Below are 22,891 nucleotides of genomic sequence, written 5' to 3'. Positions count from 1 at the left end.
ATGAGTTTCAGGCAATGGGGATCAAAGAATCACTGCTGCCAAGTCTGTCAGGTTATGGATTAATCAATATATTCATTAGTATATTCAGTCACTTGGTTTAGTCATGTCAAAATCAAAAAGGAGTTATTCAATTACCACACAATGACTGTGTGTGTGTGTGTGTGTGTGTTTGAAAGGGCCTTTTTGGTGGATGTGGTGGACCAGTACGAGACCTGAAATAAAATCTTGCTCCACCAAGGATTTACATATAGAATCCCAATGCTCCTTATCATGATTTAAATAAATAAATAAATCCCTGCCACACACACACACACAAACTAAACAAGCCACACTCATTTCCAGTATAACCCAAGTTTATTCCCACAGGCAAACCTCACTTTTATCAATTTCATTCTTACAACAGCAGCTTTGAATAGGAAAATATGAGGGAATGTTTAAAGGATAAAACCTTATATATACAGCTTTTATTGTCAATCTGTCATGAAAAACATTTGAAGGAAGAAAAGGAAAAAATGTGTTCAGGCACTTGAGATCAATCAAATAAGGGTTATGGCATGCTAGCACAGACTTTTAAATACACCAGGCACCCAGATTGTCCAGAACTTCGATTACAATTGTGTCCAGCTGTAAAGGAAAACATCCACAACATGTAAAACCCATGAAATCGGGAAAAAAAAACCCTATACTTTACATTTCTCACTGAAAGCTTCACATGTAATGCTACATGATGCACTTGAAGGAAAAACATGTATTTCAAACCAGTCAAGAAAACGTGTCGTGAAAAGATTGTAACTATGGCACCTGTTATACATGTCTCGCCTTATGTGCAGTGAATCAACCAACTAAATAAATCCTTTTGTATAAGAAGCTCATAAACCTTCCGAGTTAAAGGAATTCTCTTCCGTGAGTTACATTAATCTCAGAGAAACCCGATGTTTGACTTTGAGACTCGATGTACCTTTTCGCAATGTGAACACAGAAATTACATTAAATGACAAGAAGCAGGAACGTTCTAGATGCAGGACAGATGGTTTATGAAGTCAGCATTTGTTACTGGTTGGAAACACAAAGACTCCATGAAGTCAGATCAACAGGATGTCAAGCTCAACTCATCACTTACTTTCAGCAGGGAAACGAGAGTGACACGTGCATGTGGCGCCCCCACGTGGCGGTGAAGTATGAACCTCAGACTGTTGTTAATTTTCAGTAACTGTCGGTGACAAGAGAAAATGTCTCTCCCACTGCTTTTCTCTCAGCAACGGCAGAGAAAATAAAAATATTTGTGTTCTTTTCAAGTAGAAATCTTAAATGTATGTTGTCATCAGGATCCCAATCTTCAATGAGCTATTTACAAGCTTTGAGCCAAATGTGCCACAGATGACAATGTGATGTAGAAATCTTACGGTGACAATTTCCTAACATCTGTGAGTCTTTTCCACTGCAATAATACTTGTGTGTGTGTGTTAAGGCTGCGCCATCATTCAGAAAACTGAATTGCAGCAAATTAAATTTGTGCTCTATGGAGAATTTATCTGACCGATCAGATGCAGTCCGATGGTACAAGTTGGTGTTGACAAGGGATTGGATTTCACTTCATCATTAAAATATAACAATATTAAAACAAGATAATAAACAAAGTCTGTGTCTGAAGAGCTGCTGGTAACAATTGTAGATGCATATATGTTGAAAAAGAAAAGAAAAGAAAAAAGAACAACACAACAGTTAAAACTGGGTCCAGGAAGAGAAACAACACTGTTATTTGGAAGAACAAATCTCAAAGTCTGAAGACATCAACGTTATACGCAGAGTTTATAGTTTAAGTCACATTGCCAATATTGCATTCGCATATCGTTACTTTTACTCCAGTACAAAATTCCTATGTGTAACCTGACTGAAGTGGTTGGCATCTAGCAAGCAATCTGAAGGAAACCTGAACACGCCTGTTAAATTATATATTAAAATATTCCTGAACCTTGAGTTCAGATTTTCAGACCATCATGGCAGTTTTTTTTTTTTGTTGTTTTTTTTTAAAGTGCACATGGAGGAAAAAAAATTATCTTAGTAACAATTTATAGGATTTGATCTGCAAGGCTTCGTCATTTCAAAGAAAAAATAAATACGAGATGGGATAAAAGACGAGTCCTCAGCTCTTCAAAGTACATGGCAGGATCAAATCTGGACTCATACGAACAAATTCGCCTCTGCGATGAACACAGTTCCTGCACATCCAGTATTTTGGAAATCAAGATGCAGAATCTGCAATTACTCTCGCCGTCGACTGCCGCTGCTGATGAAGACGGCCGAGGACGATACGAGGCAGTCCTGGACGACCTCGGCGCCGACGGCACGCGACCCGTTCTCGCCTCCATTTCTTTTATTTTTCACCTGACAGCGACATCTGGGCGGCTTCAGGTCCTGACGTGCCGTTGGCCGCGTGCGGCTGAATCACAATCGGCGCTTTCTCGCCTGCACGAAACAGAGAGGGTCAGTGGAGGGAGGAGCGGCACAGCACTCCACCGCAATCGCCCACCTCACAGTGTTCTACGCTCACACTGCATTTTAAATGCGACCTGCATCGGACTGCGCCGTGAACGTGATCCGGCCCCAAAGCAACTCGCATGCGCGGATGAAGGCGTTTACAGAAGTAAAAATGGACAGAGATTCACTGAAACCCCACAACTTTTTTTCACTTGTGATGTCGGTCTCACATCAGTGATGTAGAAATCACAAATGTGATACTATACTACACTAAAAATTGGAATTGTAACATTCACAGGGTCAGAAAACCGACGTAATACGTTGCATCAATGCAGCACTTCTCTTCCACCACTCAACAGTCAGTGTGGCTTTTACCGTTTCCACAGCTCACTATGTCACAAGCAGGTCTCCTTTCTATGTCAGTATGAAAACTATGCGAGGCGATGGACTTGCATAACAAGTCGGGGAAGAGCTAAAGTTCTATTTCGACTGAAGCGGTGCGACTAGATTTGGAACTGAATCCCTGTCCGTTAAAGCTACAAACACTCCGGAGAGTGAAAAAGTTGTAGTTTGGCAGCATCCAGAGGATCAATCGTTGTTAATGTTTGTACAAATGACATCAGACATCAGTTTGATGAGTCCGATTCCAGTGGATGAAGTCACATGCCAGTGATGTTATTGGCTACATTGTTTCCTCTCTAATACCACAGATGTAATCTCGACATTAAGAAGCAGAACCTTCAAGCGCTGCGGTTTGTGAATAGAAGCTTTTAGGAGATGAGCGACCGTATCACAGGCTCAAAACGATTCCCAAGCTCAGCTCATATTATTATTTTGCTTCTCCACATCTGTGTGAACCAATAAACATACATTTGGTATACATGGATTAAATAAAACAACATAGAATTTGGAGTTAAAAAAAACAAAAACAAGGGTTAGCAAAGAAAACAAGCAGACTAACAAAAAAAAGGAGCAGCTTTAAGATCAGCGGTTCTCACATTGACTTATAAGTAGGAAAGAAATCTGTGTGCGAGCTGTACGGCAGACATGTAAAAGCCTGTATGACAGTTTCTGCCTCAAGAAAAAAAACCTGAATCCACACATAAATATCTATATTTTTTTAGGTTGTTAAAAATTAATACACCAAATAAATAAATAAATTCTGGTTATGACAGGAGAACTGTACGTTTGTGGGACACAAACCTTTCCATGTTTAAGACATCGGTGCTGCTGCATTTACATCCAGAAGGGATTCTATAAGTCTTCTTATGAAAATGGAGGAGGAAATTGTGTTGTTTTTTTTTAAATAGCCATGTTCACGTGGACAAGGCAAGAACCCCTCTTCATTTCCTCACGTAGCACCTGAACTACGAGAACCACTGCTCTTAATGTTGAGGTTTGACATTTTAGAACATTTTTCCAACTGTAATCAACTTTTAAAAACGACCCCCAGTTAGTGACGGCATACATGTTAAGAAACACACTCACTTCAGTTCCTGTCATATACTAAAGTTATTGATTATACACAGATATTAGTAAGGGACTTGACAAGAAAGCCGAGTTAAAAGCTTCTGAAACATGAACTGCTGCACAGACAAATGGCGTTTTCAAGCAGTGCTGAGCTGACGAAGCGGACGACCGCTGAAGGACGGAGAACTTTACCTGGCGTCTCAGTGGCAGCACTAGAGTTGGGCTGAATAACTATTACAGGATCTCCTGCTGTAAAACAGAATCCAATACTGAGAAAAAAGCCCAGCTGCGCTCTCGTTTCTGCCTTGCTACATGTTGTGTGATTTTATAAATGATCACATTAGACACATGAAGGAATCTGCTCAGTCCAAGATGCGTTTCATATGATCATGAACAATACCTTGAAAACACATAGCAAATAGCCCATTGCTTTAGTTAGAGTTGAAAAATGTAACCGACCACAGCGAGATGTCATAGTTTCACTTTTCCAAGCTTATGGGAGTCAAACTAACTCACCTCCGTCATGTTCGTGTTCCCTGATCTCCGCCTCCAGGTCCTCGGGGTCCACGTACACAAAGTTATCGTCCTCCTCTGGTGCTTTGCATCTCCCGCAGCAGAAACAGCAGCAGAAACAGCAGCAGCAGCAGCTGAAGATTCCAACACAAACCACGAGACCCTGGAGGGGGAGAGATCCAAGCGTGAGTTCAAACTGCTCAGATGGAAACCAAAACTTTGTTTTTGCTCTTTTGAATCCACTTTGAGTGCCTCTCACCTTAAACCAGCATCTGGACATGAGGAAGTAATATTTGACCATATCTTCTCCAAACTGTTCGGCCACGTAGAGGCCCATCGATCCGTACTTGTCATAGATGTCCCGCTTGTTCTCGTCACTGAGGATCGTGTTTGCGTTGTTGATCTCCTTGAACTTCTCTGCCGCTTCCGGATTATCTGGGTTCTTGTCAGGGTGATGCTTTAGTGCCAGCTTCCTGTGGAAAACAGAAACAAACAAAAACACTTTGAAGCTCTTTACTACTTTTGAAATCAGTTGTTACACCTCATTCTGTATGCATACGTTCTCATTTTGAACGGCAAAAGTGTCTGAGGTTGCTGTTCTGAGGCATTTGGTTTTAACTCAAGTGTTCATGCAGCTGTCACACGACACACATCTCTACAAAATTGACTGAACAGTCAACTGTTTTACCCTCAAGTTGCGATTGCAATATGAAACACAAGCCAATTATTTTCATTTACAACACTCATATCTGTTTAGCTGCATATATTACTTGTATCTTTATAATTGCTTTACAATACTCACATCTGTTTATCTGCATATATTACTTTTATCTTTACAATTCGTTTTAGGGTTAAATGGAACCCAATCATATACGTTGTTTATGTCCATTTTTTCCAGGCCTACAATATAATCAGCAGATATCGGTTGTTCAATCAGAAGAAACCAACACTTGTGCCGATATGACAGAATGTTGAAAATACGCTTTTAAAACGTGTACCCAGTGTTTTGCTGGATAAATAGGTCATTTGAGGTCACAGTGTGGCGGTCGCATCAGTGGAAGAGGAGCAGGGCCCTTTCCTGTGTGACGTTTGCACGTCCTCAGCTATTTCAGCGGCTTCTTGCAATCCAAAGAAAAGCTTGTTAGTTTAATTGCTAACTTTAAATAGCTCCAAGGGTGTTTATACTATGTTTCTTGCCAAGCACTTCCCGTCAAAGTGTGATAAAGAGACAGATAAATATAGATGCTCTTCTGAATATATCCTCATTATCAATGTTTAATTCAATTCAATCTGGGTCGCCTTTATTTGTGCTGGTTTTGTTTAGCATAAAGCGGAATTGATCATATATTCTGTAGCTAAATATAAACTTAAATAAAAATTATTTGAGGTAAAACACCTGTTTTAATCATTTTAAGTGGAGTCATTGTTTTGTGGGATTTGATCCTATCAATGGTGTTGACAAATACTGTACTGACTTAAAAGTATTTATTACTTATCTACTTGAGGTTTTCCCCATCAGCAGCGATCAGACTCTTAAACAACAGCTGCCTGGACCTGTGATATTGTGATAATGATCATTTTTGTAGTGTTGAAATAAAGCGATGTCCCGTTAAGCTTTATAAAACATTCTATTCTGACCAGGGTGCGGCAGGATGGTTTGAGAACTAGTCTATGGTCCAACTTTCAACACCTGGCTGTTGTGACATCCTTTAACAAAAAAAAGAGGCTTTGTTTATTACTTCTATGTGTAACCTGGACAGAAAACAAACCTGTAGGCTCGTTTTATTTCCTCAGGAGAGGCTCCTTTCTCCAGATTCAGGAGTTTGTACAGCGTCTCTCCTGCTGTTGACATTTTCCTCTGAGGCCTGTTTGGATCCTCCATACTTCAGGATATGCTGGCTGAAATGCACACATTAATTAAACAAACGTTAGTGGCTACTTCCTGACAGATGCAGGGCGGAGAAGATTAACGGGGAGATTAAGCATCAAGTGAAGACTACTGTAAAACATAAAAACAACCCACACGCGTTATACCTGGCTCGTTTTAGAGCAAGACGAGAAGCCAAATACACTTGCAGATATTTGCTTCTGTCAAATAAGTCGTTATTACTGAAACGCTCCGGGGTCAAACTGCTAAACACGAGTTACTAGCAGGGCGGCAGTTAAGTGATTTTTTCACCCACCGAACAAGTGAAAGCGGCCGTTTCCCCTCGAATCATAGAGTCCGGAGGTTGTTTGTGGACCGGGTTGAAGAGGAGTCCATAAAGTGGAGCACTTAGGAAGTTTCACCAGCTTTAAATTCCACACCTCATGACTGCGACAAGTGACCACAAGAGTCAAATCAGGAAGTTTGAGAGCGCGCGGAATTCTGGGAAAAAAAAGGAAATCTTCTACGTCAGTGGCGAGTTTGGCGCGCGCGCGCTCAGGCGCGTGTGTGATCAAGTTGCACAAACACGTTTGAAGAATGTTTAGAGTGTCACATCTCTGCTTTAAATAGCATAGAGTTCTGCTTAATTCCACGGCGAATCAGTGCAACTTGTTAAAAATCACTAATGAAGGTGTCACAGCTTGTTCTGATGTCGGATGAAACAAAAATAAATTGTGACTGGACAAAAAAGAATGCCTCATAGAAAGACGTCATCTGTTACCTTATAAACCAAGCACTAGTCACATTTATTATAATTCATTGAGATTTCTCATTTTTTCCTTCTCGAATGTTTAATCCTCAGAACATTTTGGACCATTTTTGAATATGTAATTTCTGTCAATCCTCTAGTCCTGCTTGCCCTCTAAAACTAATATAAAATAATATATGTTAATGTTACAATCATAGGGTGGCACAGTGGCTTGCGTTCTCGTGTTGCAGCACGAACGTCGCGTGGGTTTCCTCCAGGTATCCTGGTTTCATCTCGCAGTGCAAAAACATGCATGTGAAGTTAGTTGGTGATCCTAAATTGCCCATAATTGGTGGTCTCTTTGTGATTGCACTGTGACCTGTCCAAAGTGTCCCTGCCTTCGCCCATAGTTAGCTGAGACTGGCTACAGTGTCCCGTGACCCTGAACAGGACAAAGCATTATAAAAGATGGATGGATGGATATTAAAATGATAAGAGAAATATGAATTTTAACTTCACATCATTTATGTGTTTTTTTTTTACTTCTAACAAACTCTTCTTCAATCATTTCATTATATTTCAAAAATGTTGCTCAACTAGTTAAAACTAGTAAACACAAAAAAGCAATAAAAATATATTACACAACCCCCCCCCCCAGAAAGAAAAACGCCACATAATCTTATACTTGCTTTTGTTTCGTTTTACTTTGTTGTTCCTCTTTTCATTTCGTCTTGATACTCGTAATACTATTGTGCTTGTATTATTACCATGATGTTTTTGACCCCTTTTTGTTTGAATCGACAAGCTTTGATCTCACCTTGTTGAATAGCACAATATCCAGTATATACTGTGAGTTCCTGACTATGTGTTTGAAAGCTTTGTCATTCATTAGTGGCAACCAAATCATGTATATTTATTTAGGGGCTTTCTTTAACAGGACTTTTAATGTTGACGATTGTTTGTTGTTTAAATGTAACTCCTTGTGTGTGATGGTCACCAGTCCATGTTTAGCATTGAGGTAATACAAGAGGCTTGAATTACTAAGGTGACATGGCTTAGCTCACTTTATTAGCCATATTTTATTGAATACTTACAGTGTTTAGGGTATTATCTCCCAATGTAGCTGAACTACCTTTTATTCCTAGTTTTAATAGTACTGATAATGTCCACTTATGACATAACAATTCTCACAAGAGAAGAAAGTACACAGTGAAAATGATAGTTGAGACATTTTATTTAAAAGCAAAGTTTTCCATTGATGCCGTGTTGTATAATTGACTAAAGTCAATTTACAACAGTAAAAATAAACATTATTCTGTCATTATTGTCATATGATACAAACCAATGAATCAAAACCATTCACTACGACAATTCTCTTAATGTCATTGGTGTTCATCACTAAATCTGTGGATTTAAATCAATGACAATCTTTCCCATGTTTCTGTTTGCTTCCATGTGTCTATGAGCCTCCGCCACTTCCTCCAGTTTGAATGTGCTGTCAATCACTGGCCTCAAGGAGGCAGGCTGGGTTGAGAAATGAGGCAGCACCCTGTGGGAAAAAGCCGCCACCAGGTCCGCTTTGTACTGTGGAACAGGAATCAGACCAAGTTACAGATATGTCAATACAAGCGATGTGTCAAATCTTCCAATCGATTCATTATGAGAAACCTTTCTTTCTTGACTTATCGGTAAGTCGTGCAGTCATGTTTACAGTCATAGACGAAGGCACAGTGTTGAGGAGTCACGTGCGGTTTGTGTTTTCACCTGAAGGTTGCGAGATCGGAGGAGGCTGGTGAGCAAGTGGCCTCGCTTGGACAGAAGTCTTCCCAGCAGCTCTCCTTCCACGGTCCTGCCTCCCATGGTGCCATAGAGCACCCACCTTCCATCCACGGCTAAAGAACTCACATTTTTCTCCCAGGTTGACCCACCGATGCAGTCCAGGATGACGTTTGCTCCCTTACCTATACAATTCTAGATATCAGTTTTACAACTGAACACACATCTGAAGCGTTTTAACTCATCACGGCCTACTGTTGCATGTAAACCGAAATGTACTTGATTAATCGCAGCTTTCACTTTGATACCCGTAAACCCGTGCAACTGAGCAACGACCTCTCTAAAGCTGCAGCCTTACCTTGTGTAAACTCATGGACTCCCTGCACAAAGTCGTCCGTTCTGTAGTTGAATCCAGTCGCCGCCCCCAGTTTCTCAGCCAGCTTCAGTTTTTCGGTGCTCCCTGCGGTGATGATGGGCACGCCACCAAACAGACGGACCAGCTGAACAGCAGCCGTCCCGACTCCGCTGGCTCCGGCATGGACCAACACCACCTCGCCCTCCTTCACCCGAGCTGTGGGGAAAAAAAGATAGATTCCCACAAAAAAGGATCTAAATACTGACACGCCCCCCCCCCCCCTTTTTTTTTAATCCTATAAAAGTGATATTAATTAAAATGGGAAGAAACTGCTTAACTAAACCTATTATATATTTGAGGTAGTTTTAAGATTTAAATTGTTGTTTTTTTTTTTTAGAAATGATTTCTTTTTCAAACAATCTGATGTATTTATTTCACTATATACAATATAATTACTACTATTAGCAATAAAACATTTTTAAGTATGTCACATTAAATAATATTAAACAATATTTTTACTACTACTGTTATTATTTTTAATATAATAAAATAGAAATTGCACAACAACAACTTTATTTGCTCATGTCTACTTCTGGTTTCTATTGCTCAATTATACCCCTTTGTCTGTGTTTCTAAATATCTTAAGATTTGAAATGATAAAAAACTAATGAAAAGATCATTATACCTATAAAATCCAGGAGCTGGAAAGCAGTGAGCCAGGCCTCTGGGATTGCAGCAGCCTGGCCCAGTGTCAGATTGGAGGGAACAGGTATGAGAAGCTGCTCAGGTACAGCAACATATTCAGCGTATCCGCCTCCGGGAAGCAAAGCCATGACCCTTTCGTCTGGCTTCCAGGAACTCATTACTCCAGGGCCCAGTGTGTGCACAGTACCAGCAACCTCCAGGCCGATAATATCGCTCTCACCAGGGGGAGGTGGGTACAGGCCTCGCCTCTGTCAAAAACACAAGAATAATAATAATTTTAAAACAATGTTTATATGAGCTGGGACACATTCTGTAGATGAATGAAAGACACGAGTGAAAGCACAGTGATTCCCATAACATTAACAGAAATCATTGTGTTCACTAGATTCTATTGCGCAGGCTTTAATGGGAATGCATGCACACATTTTACCTGTAGTAAATCTGCCCTGTTGAGAGCAGCTGCATGAACTTTAATCAGGACTTCTCCATCTTTGAGTTGAGGTCTGGAAATGGTCCGCAGCAGCAAATTTGCTACTCCTCCAGGTACATGAACACACACTGCCCGCATCATTTTGGTAAAACTAAGGCAACACTTATGGGACACCTGAATGAAAGAAAAACAGGTTCAAATCTTTCTTTTATTATAAATAATATTTACACAGCTTGTTGTTTCGAAAAGAAGGCAACTATGGTTTGATTATACAAAGGAAAAACCTTGTTTTGATTAAATCTACAATAATGTAGCAGAGGTAGATTAGAAATGCAGTATATTTAATGTGTGGTGCGTGCGTGTCCCATTAAAGTCCTGTTATGCATGGTGCATCTCACATTATTTCAAGGTCAAACCACAGAAGTTAAACCTAAAAGTTATTTGTCATTATATTAAGTAGAATTCCTTGTGTTTGTAAAAGTTATTTTGTTCAAATTAAAGACAAAGATGCTTTAGTTAAACAAACCTTAAGTATATATTTAGAAAAGTCCTCTGATTATAACATCCCCTCTTGTATTATACTTCTTAATACAAAAGAAAAAAAAAACCTTTCAAATATTGTATTTAAGTTAAGTATTTAAGTTTTTGCATTTGTTGCAATATGATAATCTTCATCATAATCTTCTAAGATCCAAAACAATCCTTTGACATTATGAGTATGTGAGGATTGTGAGTGTGACTATAGGATGGTGTTGAAACATTTTGGCTTTACATGTGTCGAATGTATAAATACACCCTAATAACAGCACAGCCATTAAGCAGAAGGACGAGAGAAAAAGAGAACGAAAAAAGCAGAATAGGATAGTAGATTGAAAAAGTCCATCATGACACAAGACTCGTTGCGTAAAGCGCATGCGCAGTGGGATCAGAAGTGGGATCAGAAGTACAAGCGAAGCTTCAACGTGCGTAAAAACAGAAATAAAAAGTTTGTGCATTGAAATTACGACTGCTACAGAACAACTAAGCAAATGTGAGATGGTCTTCAGCTGATGACAATGTGGAGGAAACACCATGTTTTCTTGAATGTACTCACCAGCAGCAGACGTCAAGCGTTTCACGAGATGTCTGTAGATTCAAACTTCCCAGATCAGCCCTCAGAGATGATCTGTGGTCAACTGTGTGTGTGTGCGCAGCCTCCAGCTCGAAATCTGTGCAGGGACCGTCAATAAAGTGCGAGAACGAAACACAATGTTTTGTTACAAAAGTCACTCAAGAATAAACTGAATCTCAGCTACTGCTCCTATATTAGATTTTATATAGAAAATGATCTGATCCATATATTATTATAAACAATGTTACTGATTCTATTGTAACATCAGATTGTGTCGTTAAACTTACATCCCACTGTTAGATTTGGCGTGATCATAATACATTATTTGGTCAGAAAATATACTTCTATATATTATCTATCTTCAATACGGCTTAAACTAATCCAGAGTGGCAAGTTGTTGGAGACAGAGACAATTCCCGAACGCTCACAGTTTCACCCACAGATAGTGCAGCCTGAAAACATAGAGTTTTCAAAAAATTATTGTATTATTATAGTTCCTCTTTGAATAAATATGCATAATACCCACTGATATTAGTTGTATTTTCGCCAAATTCGATAAAAACAGTAGGTGTTCTGCAGATAACTGTATATTCAATGCCATTACTGTTCCAATCGATATCAACTGGTTAAACTTTAGTTTTAGTACACTTCGCTGAAATATTGACTCAGTGATAACAAGTCAAAACCAGGGAGGACAAAGACATAGAAAAATATGCACATCATCAATATTTTCATGTGATGAATGATACATTAGTCAAAAAACTCAATAAATAACAGCATGCATTTAAATAGAAAGCCAAACCTTTTTGATAACCAGATATATAAAACCCTAAACATTACATTGCAGAGCAGAATTATATAGATGGGGAAACTAGAAAAGTCACCACTTGGAGGCTTATTTAATCCTATTCTTCACAAATCCTCTTCAATGCAGTCATGTTTGTACAAAAGGTATTTCTTTTACTATTTTTCCAACTTTTTCTTTCCAACTTTTCCCCCTCTTTACTTCCTTAAGAAGTTAGAAAATACTCGTTTAAAAAAAAAAAATCTATATACTCGTCTTTTTTTTTTTAAATATAAAAAATAGTCTTATGGAAGAGGCCATAACAATATAAGCTACAAAAACAATGCTGCAGGATGAGAATCTGATGAGTCCTTTCCCTATGCATTGACACCAAGGGTGAGGTTATCTGCAAGGTCAATCTGAACACATAAAGTATTCTGCAATCTCATCATATCTCTTAACATCTCCAAAAGTTATCTGTTAACTAAATTGCTGGATGTCACAATATAATTATGCAACCACAAGAAAGGAAACACCTACAATAAAATTGGCATGCAGCTGTGGATGTCAACAACGATAGAATTACATACTTATGTCCGCATATGTCTCCTTCATAAATTGAATAGTTTTGTCAATATTGTCACTGTTGTGCCTTAAAATGGAAAATCCTCCCTGAACGGTGAGATCACACACTCTGACAGACGTCAGAATTTTGATGATTGTTTGAGCTTTTACACCTGGAAGAGTTTTATAATGGATGAGAAATGCATTCATTTCCCTGGAAATAAATGGCTACGATCGTCTGGCTACGATCACCCATATTATTCCCTGAAATAACAGTGAAACCTTTTAATCATAAAGTTTTTAACTCTTTTAAAAATTAGCCTGACTTATAACAGGTTAACTAGAAAATGGTCAAGGGTGGTGGAGCCTGGTTGTTAAGAGAGAAAAATATTAAAACTAAATATTTTCCTGAATCTATTGAACCTTAACATTACACTTGTGTTTCTATTATGTCTCTGCTACATTTGCAATAAATATTCTATAAATGTGTTTCATTAGGTAACAATCAATAGTTTTACCCCCAAAATGATGCTGAGAAAAAGGATCACCCTAATACCTAGATTTTGCCTGCATGCGTTCACCTTGCCGAAACCACTGTTGTAGGAAAATATTAACCAAAGAAACTGATGTCTTTTTGAATAAGACTTCTAAACCTTTATGTCTAACATGTCAATCACAGACTGTATTGTCTTTAGATATTTGTGACCAATAGTTATTTTCCAATAAAAACCCAAAGTTGCCGCTCATTACGAAAGCATTGGTATCTTTCAGCCGTCAGTTGGAAGATAACATTATTTATTTATATGATCTATTGGGATTTAATAACTGGTTGACCTTTGTTATCTTTCAGTTGGATCTTATGCAACATACGAACACCTTTTTGATTTTATGGATAAAACTTAAATGAAACAAGGACACATTTACACTTCTTTGACTTTAAAGATAAGAGAAAATAAGACGTCTGATGTAACAGAATCAAGATGGCTTGATAGAGGAAAGCTATAAAAGTCTGCCACAACAATATGAGATAAAAACCTGGAAGACTGCTGGAGTGTGTGTGAGAAGCACTGGAGAGCTTCCACTCCGAGGAGGGCTGTGTGCCGTTCTGTTAGTTCATCATTAATTCTTCAGACTTTGACAGTCACTTCGGTGCAACCAGAACTGCTATTATTTTTTTTTGACATCATAGTGTTTTTCGTGCCTTTCTTTGAAGTTTTAAAACCGTGCCCTCTTCTCAACACCCTTTCTCAACAGCGCTGTTTCAGGGTCTGTCGAAAGCGTACAGTATTTAAGTCTTTTACTGAGGTTGAGGGAGAGAACCAGTGGACGGAATTACACCGACATCGAAGACGCTCACCACCTCACCATGACTGGATCTGCTCTGCTGGTCGCTCTTTTTATATCTTGCACTTTTTTTACAGGTAAATATATAACATGGTTGTATTTATTATTGTGAGGATTGGTTCAGTGAACTCTTCGTTGCAGTTATGTAAACTGCTCAGTGACAGAGGGTCGGATCTGAACTTCATGATGAACAGTCAAATATTTGACTGAAATGTTGTTGTCATGATTATACAGTATGTTTCCTGATTAATGTTTAGGCTTAATTCACTACTTTCACCTCATAGTCCATAATAGCGGATGCCAAGAGGACATTATTGCTCGTTCAAACATGTAATTCCCTTCGTTTAAAGGCGGACAGTGTTTTATGATGTTTGATCTTTTGTGATGTGCAGTGAAGGGTGAAATCTCAGTGCGTATTTGAGTTACACGTTTGACGTTCCACAATGTTTGACTGAAAACACCAATGACACATCTAACACAAAGTAGTTATTAAAGATTGCCTCATGACTCAAACATAATTACATATATTAAGATTTGAGCAAGAGGTTTCTTGCTATTAGCCATAATAGGAAATGTAAACAATTCTACATGTATTGAAAATCAAAATGTATTCTAATATTGCTTGCTTGATCTTGTAGTTTCAGTATCGTGCAAATGTTTTAAACCAATTTCCCTCATTGTGAATGTAGATTCTGTTGAAGCTGGTGCACAAAACAATGGACTTTATGCAGAAATCCCACAAGAGGTATTGTATTTCAGTTATGAGCTCTCATGCTCATTAAAAATAGATGTAGACCTGCAGTCTACTTACACATTTGTGTTCTAAATGACTGTTGTGATATTGTATCATGAATAGTCTGTCACTCTTTGCATGAAACAGATAGAAAGTTACATGCCGATACTCTGCTCACCTTTGCCGGCCCCCTCGTCCTCATCCTCTTCAGGTAAAGCACTCTGTAAATCAATAAGCGCATTGATCCATCCACTCAGCACATTCCATGAATACAGCAAGCTATTTACTATTGAACGTCATTGCCCACGTTTAATTTGTTTTCTCACCATCAGTTGACACAGTCAGACCTGCAGAGATTACAGCTGTTTACACACTGGGAGTGCCACTCTTGCTCAGGTAAACAGCTAAATATTTAATTGACAAACACACTTCACAATAAAGACTGGATACTGGACCAGGCATGCATTAACAGTGTGTTTTCATCACCAGGAAAGAAACATCCAGAGTTGTCAGTAGATTAGCTGGTAAGTCCAGTCATTCATTGAGAGCTTGTTTGACTGTTTCTATTTGGCTATAAATGCAAATACTTTTCAGTTATTCAACATGGGGCTGTTTAATAGGGCCATAAATATTAATGTAGCTAGTATTGTGTGTGTTGTTTTTTTTCAGTTTTATCTTCATGTTTAACAACAGAGTTGTAAAATTTACTTTGATTTCAATGCTGAAAAAAAAGACATGGAACCAAAGATAATCTTTATATTATGAACAAGCAAACGTCTTGTGTTTCATCATATTTTATTGCATCTTAAAATGATCATCACAGCATTTAGTGCGTACAGTTTAACTTCCCCCTAATCTGACCACGGTCATTTATTTTGTTGTCGGGAGCCACATTTACTTGAACATATCACTCATTAACTTGAAAGCAAAAACGGATCTCTTTGCACACCTTCGGCTGTTCATGTGATCGAGTATGGTTTTGCAGTGGTTTTGCAGTGAGTGCAGTACGGGTCAGAGTACTTTTTTGCAGTACGGGTCAGAGTCAAGCAGAGGTCATGGGAAACAACACTGAGCACACTTTGTAGGCAGAACAATATGGCTCTCGTTTGTTGAGTTTATCTGTGTGGATAAGATAAGGGTCCATAAACACGGGTGGCTGGCTTTGATTGAAGTAAGCAAACGTGAATTAAAGCTTTCTGTGCTCACAACCGCATTATTGTCTCGTCAGCTTTAAAATAAGCATTTTCTTCTTATATTGTATGCCATGGGAGTCACTAAATCATGCAGAATTAGTGCATGAAGAGGTTCAACCTGGCTGTAGTATAACTTTGAGTGCCACAAAAATGATAAAGCAACCAATTTTTAAATAAAGATAACTGCTTTTCAATATGAATCCACTGAGAGTTGCCCAGTTTCAGTGATATTAACAAACATAACACAACATTGAGCACTACAATTAAACATCGGATTGCAGCAAGATGTGACACCTTACAGCCAGCAACATCACCGATAAATCCACACTGAGAGATCAGAAAATATTTTGTTGTTGGATAAAAACACATTAAATGTGAATATTTTCCAGAAACAAACAAACCGAAATCTTTTGAGTTGCTATTACTGTAAGTTTATTGGCTATAGCTGTCCTGTATGTGGAAGCTGAAGTTAGAAGTGTTTGACAGGTTGCCTTCTCTTGGATATTAAACCAATATAAAAACATGTCTACACGGTTTGAACAGAGCTGCTGTCCATGTTTAATCCGGAGGTGATCATTGGACCTCAGAGATCATCACAATGCGGGTAACGACAGACACACACACACACCCTCATAACATGGAAGTGATGTCACACAAAGAGTAAATATTCTGTATTAGACAACTACAACAGAATTTCTCACGTGTGTTGCAGGAGTTTACAGGAGGAAGCTCAAGACTTATCTCGCTCCCTTTCACTTCAGGTACAACTAAACTTCTCTGTGTGTTTTTAAGTAGATCTTCACAGAATCCCACTGCTTGGTTTCTGAGTGTTACAACAATCTCTGAGAACTGGTTATATGTAAAAACTGTAAGATTTATATCACTCCTCAGTAAGCCAAGTGAGAGACAATTGCAGGACAAGAACAGAGTCGTCTTTAACAGTGAGTGAGGCCCGTGTGGATCATATAGAGAGAGTGTACCCAAAATAGCATAACAAAAAATTTAAATTAGTTACATTATACATGGTCTAAAATGTAATTATCTGATATAGAATTATGGAAATGTGCACTCTGTGGTCTGTGGAAGAAAAAAGACATTTCACTAAAATGAGAAAGAATGTGTAACAAGCCTCCATTGCAGGTGAATGAAAGGTTTCACATTTTAAAAGTCTGATATGGAAGAATTCTTCAGCCACCAATTCATCTGGCCATAGAACAGTGTTTAAAAAAAAAGAAGAAAAAAAAGCAGAGACACATGTCTAATTTTGGACATTTGTACAAATGAAATATTTACCAGGGCAAACATATTCTCCATTGAGTTTTTAAAATTGAACAGTGTAGTTCCTGTTACAGTGCTTTTCATTTGTCTCTGCAGGCGACAGACTGGAAGCTTGTGCTGATCATCATCCCTGCAGATTTGACATGCATCTGTTCACCACATGTAAGAATGACAGTCTCATGTTATTTCATGAAAAGTTCAGTGTGATGCTCTAAACTAAGGTTTGGAAAAATATTGAAAGCAAGCTTCTTTTATTTTCAGGTTGTTGCCAATGTCAATTCTGTGGTGCAAGAAGTGGAAGCAGCTTTGCAGATATTACATGACCAGGTATTCTTTCCTGAAAACTGTTTTCTATGAACAAGATTGATTTGTAATAACTACTAAAGTGCTGTTTTTTGGGTTGTTTTTTTTTGCAGATGCATCACACTTTAGTTCACATGGTTGTCTGGGCTGGATATCATGAGCAAGACAAGTGAGCAGTTTAAGTGTTTTTAGAAAAAAGATAGCGAAATAGCATTGTGTTTTATGTAGATTTCACAATGCTCAAGCTTCTTTGTTTTTCTATTTTATTTTATGACAGGTGTGAATGTAAGAGCGATGAAAACATAAATCTGGGTTTACAAAAAGCAACTCTTCTGAAAACCCTGCAGGTAATTCCTTTGCAACTATAAAGCATTGATAAGTTTCTGCGCCTGCATTTGAGGTATATCTCAATGCTGAATTGACGAGTGTCTGATTGTTCCCAGGACTCTCTAAGTCGTGTAGTAAAAAATCCAAGGTGGCACAGCGGAAGAGAAGACTTCACTGTTCTGCTGCAGCCTGTTCCGGTTATCACTGAGCCCAATTCAGATCATGTAAGTAATGAAACGAAAGTGTGAAAAACAGATCTTTAAAGTCTGAGATATGCAGCCTTCCCATGAACCCATTGGCTAATGTGTAACTTTCATGTCCCTGATGTTTCTTTGAAGGAAAAATCAATGGCTGATCTGAACCGACCAGCTGTCCAGCTGTGGTCAAACCTGGTAAAATCTCAGCTCATGATATTTTATTTAATATGCATTCAAAGCACAGCCTGTATGATAGGAATCATTTATCTCAGGGTAAATGTCAGATGGAACAGTGATTCGATTGGCTGTCGCCGAGCACTTGAAGAAAGATTAGATAAGAGATGTAAAGATTAACCTCAAGAGATTATCTCATGGTAATTGTTTCCCAGCATAGTTCAGTCTACGACATGGAGAAGGAATCGTGTAATCAGGACCTTTTAACGCTCACAGGTCATTGGCTGCACTGAGTGGGCCCACTTGACTCCAAAATGTTAACCAATCACATCGTTTCCTCTTCCAGCTCCAGGCACCAACAGGCCAGGCTGAGGCTGTGGATAGGAGAGCCATTACCTTTCCTTGCCCCTCCCAGGTATGGCACGCCATTCAAGCCTGTTCAAAAGTTGCATACAAAAGGACTTATAATGTATCTGATTCCCGTTAACACCTGTATGTCAAAAAGATTAGTAAGGTTTTATTTATTTAATACTTTTTACAGTACTGTTTAATACTTATGTAGCCTACTTTTCCCTTAAGGGAGTACAGTTCTTTAAAATGGATAATTTCCCAGTGAGATATATACAGTATCTTCAATTTTTGGCATTGATTTATGCACTGAGTAGCACAGTGGTATTGATCCATTGCGTAAATTTAATTTCTTCAGCTCCAGGATTGTCCTCTGCATGGTGTTTGCATGTTCTCCTTGTGTGTGTGTGGGAATTCTTCATGTACTCCCACAGTACACACAGAAAGACCTAAGCTGAACTCAGACCCACAAACGTCCCATATTGAAACCAGAGTGCCCTTTAATTCTTATATTCCTGTTATTGCTGACAAGCACAATTCTTACAAATATTACTCCAGGTTAATTGTATTTATATTTGACCTCCTACAAACAACCAAAAATAAACCCAGTCACATGATGATTAAGTTGTAGACAAACAAACCAATCAAAAGAACCAAATTTGATCTTAACAGCACGTCAAAAATAAACTGTATTTTGTGACACAGTTAAATCTATTCAAATGCTAGCTTTTCATTTCAGGAGCGACCTTTCCTGAGGACACAGAGAAATTCTCCTGGTGAAAAGGAATTGGATCCTGATGCCAAATCCTTGAACCAAATAAGCCCTGTAAGAACTTCCTTCGACATATTTACAACAGCTCAGTGTCTTGTCTGTTTAATTGAGCTTCATTGTTTATATTTATAGGATATGGGAACAGTGCTACCTTGCACAGACCGTAAACCATCTCCGGTCATTCCCACCTCAGGTAAGAAGATTTTTAAAGGTTTGCTCATTTAAAAGAAAAATGTAATTCCGTTTGAATGAACAGTTCTTTTTTCTCCTCTGTAGTTCATAAGATCAAACCTGGAGACATCAAGGTGGTGGCAGCAGTAGGAGATTCTCTGACAGTATGTATATCCTTCCATCCCAGTATTCACACTTATACAGATGTATTCAATATGCAACGACTCACAGCACACAGCCTTACTGAGTTTGTTCAGTTTGTAGGTGTATTTGTGTAAACATACAGCAATGAAGTCCTAAATTTGGCACAACACAAAAACCTAACGTGTGCCTGTGTTGAACATTGGGTGGCAGTATTGAATCACTGTACTGTAGTGTTTACCCACTGGATCTTGGGAAGTGTTTCAGCCATTGTTCTGTTTACTATTCTTTCTGCACTTTCTTTGAGTAATTCAATGTATTTGATTGTGCATCTATGTATTGTAGGCCTGCAGCCTACATCTCTGGAGCCACATGAGTCCTTTAACTACACTGAAGATTTTCCAAAATAATATATACATATATAAACTTTATTTTATTCCATCTGGCTTAGAGCATGTAAAATTGTTCAAAAATGTCTGAAATGGCAAAATTGTTTGCATACTGGTCATTCGCTTTTAGAGGCGTTTGCGCGACACCCACAGTGGTGATATAGCAAAGGTTCGGTTGTGCCTTTTCTGGCCTCGCTGTCTCACATCTGGTGATTCCTGTAGGCAGCCAACGGCGTGGGCGCAGACACAAACAACCTTCTGCTAGTGCTCACTCAGTACAGAGGACTGTCATGGAGGTGGGTACATTTATTTGTTGTTCTTGAATTTGCTGTCTTGTTATGTCTTGTCACTTGTTATTTCAAGTGATTCTGTGAGCTGCATTCAAAGCTGACTGGAGGCTGTTTCTGTCATTTTCAGCATTGGTGGTGATGAAAACCTCACCACAGTGACCACCCTACCTAGTAAGTGTGTCTAATGCATTCATTCATTCATTCGTTCATAAAGTGAATGAAGTGCTCAGCAACAGTTTAAATCACTGCACTGGATCGCTGGGTGTCAAAGGATCAGGCCTAAATACTTTTAAGACTTACTTGTACAGCTGAGACACCTCAGTCCCCGGAGGCCCTCAGTAAGAGGTTTCCTAAGTTACCAGAGTCAGAAGCAAATAAAGTGAAGATTTTCCACTCTCCTCACCTGTGGAACAAACTCCCCTAACGCCTGAGGAATCACAGAGGCCTTAAAACGTATTATTATCTGCTCAGGCTTTCTATTTAATAATGGATTTTGCTTCTTTTATTTCTGTTGTTTTATTCCACTTCCAAGGATCTTGTGCAGACTTGGCCGCTGCTTCTGTTTCGATTGCTTCTACTTCACTATAATGTTGTGGCCAATCCAGCAGGGCTGTAACAAAAAACTTGAGAACTACATTTTTAAACAGTTGTATCTACTACAAATGATAATACATGCACCTTCCTGCCTCTGAATTCAGTATCATCTTTTTTTTTTTTTCCTAACTTTGCAGACATCCTGAGGGAGTTTAACCCCTCGCTGACTGGATTCTCAGAGGGAATAGGTAAACAGGACAGTCCTAAAGCATTTCTCAATCAGGCGGTTGCTGGAGCAAAGAGTGGGTGAGTTATGTTCTACATTAACTTAACAACACGGGTTGGTAAAAACATCACAAACCAGCTGGGGTAATCATTGGGTGTGATTAAACCTTCTGTTATCAGTGACATGGTCCGACAGGTGCGCATCCTGGTGGATATAATGAAAAATGATTCGGTAAGATACTGATACGAAACAACAGAGGCACATTATTACACGATCCAATGTGCCCCCACTTTTAAATCCACAATTGATCACCAGGACAATGTTTGCTTCTCATCTCCTTCAGCGCATCGATTTCCACAATGACTGGAAAGTCATCACCATGTTTATTGGGGGCAATGACATCTGTGACTTCTGCATGGACTCTGTGAGCATTCGAATGTTTTCATATGCCACTGACAAAACTGTGAAAAATATTTATTTCAATTATTCTGAAGCTCAAAAGCATCATATAAAAACAAGGAACTATTTGAAAAAGATTTTAAAATATCAATTTTTGACTCAAATTGTTCTACTAATTGCCTAAATAGATCTGCTGAGCCAGTGATATATTAATTTACCTTTGAGGTTGACCTTCGTTCACATTTGCTATTCATTTTCATCTTATTTCCTCCACAGATTTTACTCTCACCCACAAATGTGGTCAAAAATATGCAGCAAGCTCTTGACATACTCCACAGTGAGGTATGTCTCCATCTTTTTGTACCATCGTCAAATACAAACCCGTTGATGTCCTGGTACAGATCACAGTGGATCTACAGTCTCTTTCTGTCTTTTTTGCGTCTTCCAGGTGCCTCGTGCTCTTGTCAACCTGGTGGAAGTCTTAAACATTGTTCCTCTGCGTGAGCTGCACAAAGACAGCAGTCTGGGTTGTCCCACCTGGTTTGTGGGGTCAGTGAGTTTTTATTAAAGAAGATACTTACAACCACACTCTCTTGGATATGATAGTTCAACCGTTAATGTTCACGTTTCAGTTTGATTTGCCCCTGCATATTGAAGCCAAAGGAGGGGTCAGCTGAACTCCAGACGGTCCACAACTTTAACAGAGCTTATCAGGTATTTTATAAAGAAGCATAACACCCCCCCCCCCCCCCCCCCCCCCCCACACACACACACACACACACACACACACACACATCTGCAGCCATTTTAACATTTTAAACTCAACATATTTTGTAACTCCATCATTTCTTCCTTTTTCTTCAGACTAATGATGAGTAAATCTACAATGATTGGAACTCGGTGTTGTTTATGTAGGAGTTTTAGAACTGACATGTCTACTTATAATTTCTCATGTATTTGCCTAAACACTGGTGTGTCAGCTTTTTAAAAGGTTAGATTACTCTCAGTTAGTGCACAGGTTCATTTGAATAATGTTAGAAATAACAAATCACATTGTAGGATAGCATTACTGTATGAGTTCTACCTACAACATTTTATAAATTCTTACCTAAATCCAATGGAAAATATCTTCCATTGAGACTAATTATAGGATATTAATGAAGTTGGTGTAATTTTGGTCAGGTTTTCAGATTTTATTTCTGTTGATAAATGGCATGTGTGTATATTTAAATTACCGTTAATATAATTTTTGCAACTTCAAAAAGTCTTGT

The 22,891-nt window shown here is 38.7% G+C and overlaps 3 protein-coding genes across 5 annotated transcripts in view; 1 reads left to right on the top strand and 2 right to left on the bottom strand.

Annotated features, from left to right (window-relative positions):
- Positions 1-378: 378 nt before the first annotated feature.
- Positions 379-6,785, bottom strand: LOC308142409 (dnaJ homolog subfamily C member 5-like). Of its 3 annotated transcripts, none has more exons than XM_080512790.1 (6): positions 6,645-6,785; positions 6,231-6,360; positions 4,721-4,934; positions 4,465-4,624; positions 4,141-4,197; positions 379-2,466 (listed from the first exon to the last, which is right to left on the bottom strand). In XM_080512790.1, the coding sequence occupies exons 2-6, from the start codon at positions 6,341-6,343 to the stop codon at positions 2,375-2,377; spliced, it is 636 nt and encodes a 211-aa protein (XP_080368916.1). In that variant the 5' UTR covers positions 6,344-6,360; positions 6,645-6,785; the 3' UTR covers positions 379-2,374. The 3 variants fall into 3 exon arrangements, with proteins under 3 accessions (XP_080368916.1, XP_080368917.1, XP_080368918.1); XM_080512791.1 differs by having other exon boundaries at positions 4,141-4,194; XM_080512792.1 differs by lacking the exon at positions 4,141-4,197.
- A 1,689-nt stretch (positions 6,786-8,474) lies between these two features.
- tp53i3 (tumor protein p53 inducible protein 3) lies at positions 8,475-10,483 on the bottom strand (the record flags this gene model as incomplete). Its single annotated transcript, XM_080512631.1, has 5 exons — positions 8,475-8,660; positions 8,841-9,037; positions 9,211-9,423; positions 9,893-10,160; positions 10,343-10,483. The coding sequence occupies 5 exons, from the start codon at positions 10,481-10,483 to the stop codon at positions 8,475-8,477; spliced, it is 1,005 nt and encodes a 334-aa protein (XP_080368757.1).
- Positions 10,484-15,016: 4,533 nt separating this feature from the next.
- plb1 (phospholipase B1) overlaps positions 15,017-22,891 on the top strand; it is a gene marked incomplete at both ends in the record, with an annotated part of 14,725 nt that continues 6,850 nt past the window's right edge. Inside the window, 16 exons of the mRNA XM_080512630.1 lie at positions 15,017-15,089; positions 15,211-15,274; positions 17,930-17,999; positions 18,096-18,203; positions 18,697-18,765; positions 19,438-19,524; positions 19,603-19,663; positions 19,747-19,805; positions 20,394-20,467; positions 20,589-20,632; positions 21,193-21,301; positions 21,401-21,452; positions 21,565-21,645; positions 21,897-21,962; positions 22,069-22,169; positions 22,253-22,334. Of these exons, the coding sequence (XP_080368756.1) occupies positions 15,017-15,089; positions 15,211-15,274; positions 17,930-17,999; positions 18,096-18,203; positions 18,697-18,765; positions 19,438-19,524; positions 19,603-19,663; positions 19,747-19,805; positions 20,394-20,467; positions 20,589-20,632; positions 21,193-21,301; positions 21,401-21,452; positions 21,565-21,645; positions 21,897-21,962; positions 22,069-22,169; positions 22,253-22,334 (1,200 nt within the window). The remainder of the gene's footprint in view (positions 15,090-15,210; positions 15,275-17,929; positions 18,000-18,095; positions 18,204-18,696; positions 18,766-19,437; positions 19,525-19,602; positions 19,664-19,746; positions 19,806-20,393; positions 20,468-20,588; positions 20,633-21,192; positions 21,302-21,400; positions 21,453-21,564; positions 21,646-21,896; positions 21,963-22,068; positions 22,170-22,252; positions 22,335-22,891) is intronic.

The sequence above is a fragment of the Blennius ocellaris genome (genome assembly GCF_963422515.1).
Source record: "Blennius ocellaris genome assembly, chromosome: 17".
In the NCBI taxonomy this organism is placed as follows: domain Eukaryota; kingdom Metazoa; phylum Chordata; class Actinopteri; order Blenniiformes; family Blenniidae; genus Blennius; species Blennius ocellaris.
This window is presented reverse-complemented; position numbering and strand designations above follow the sequence as displayed.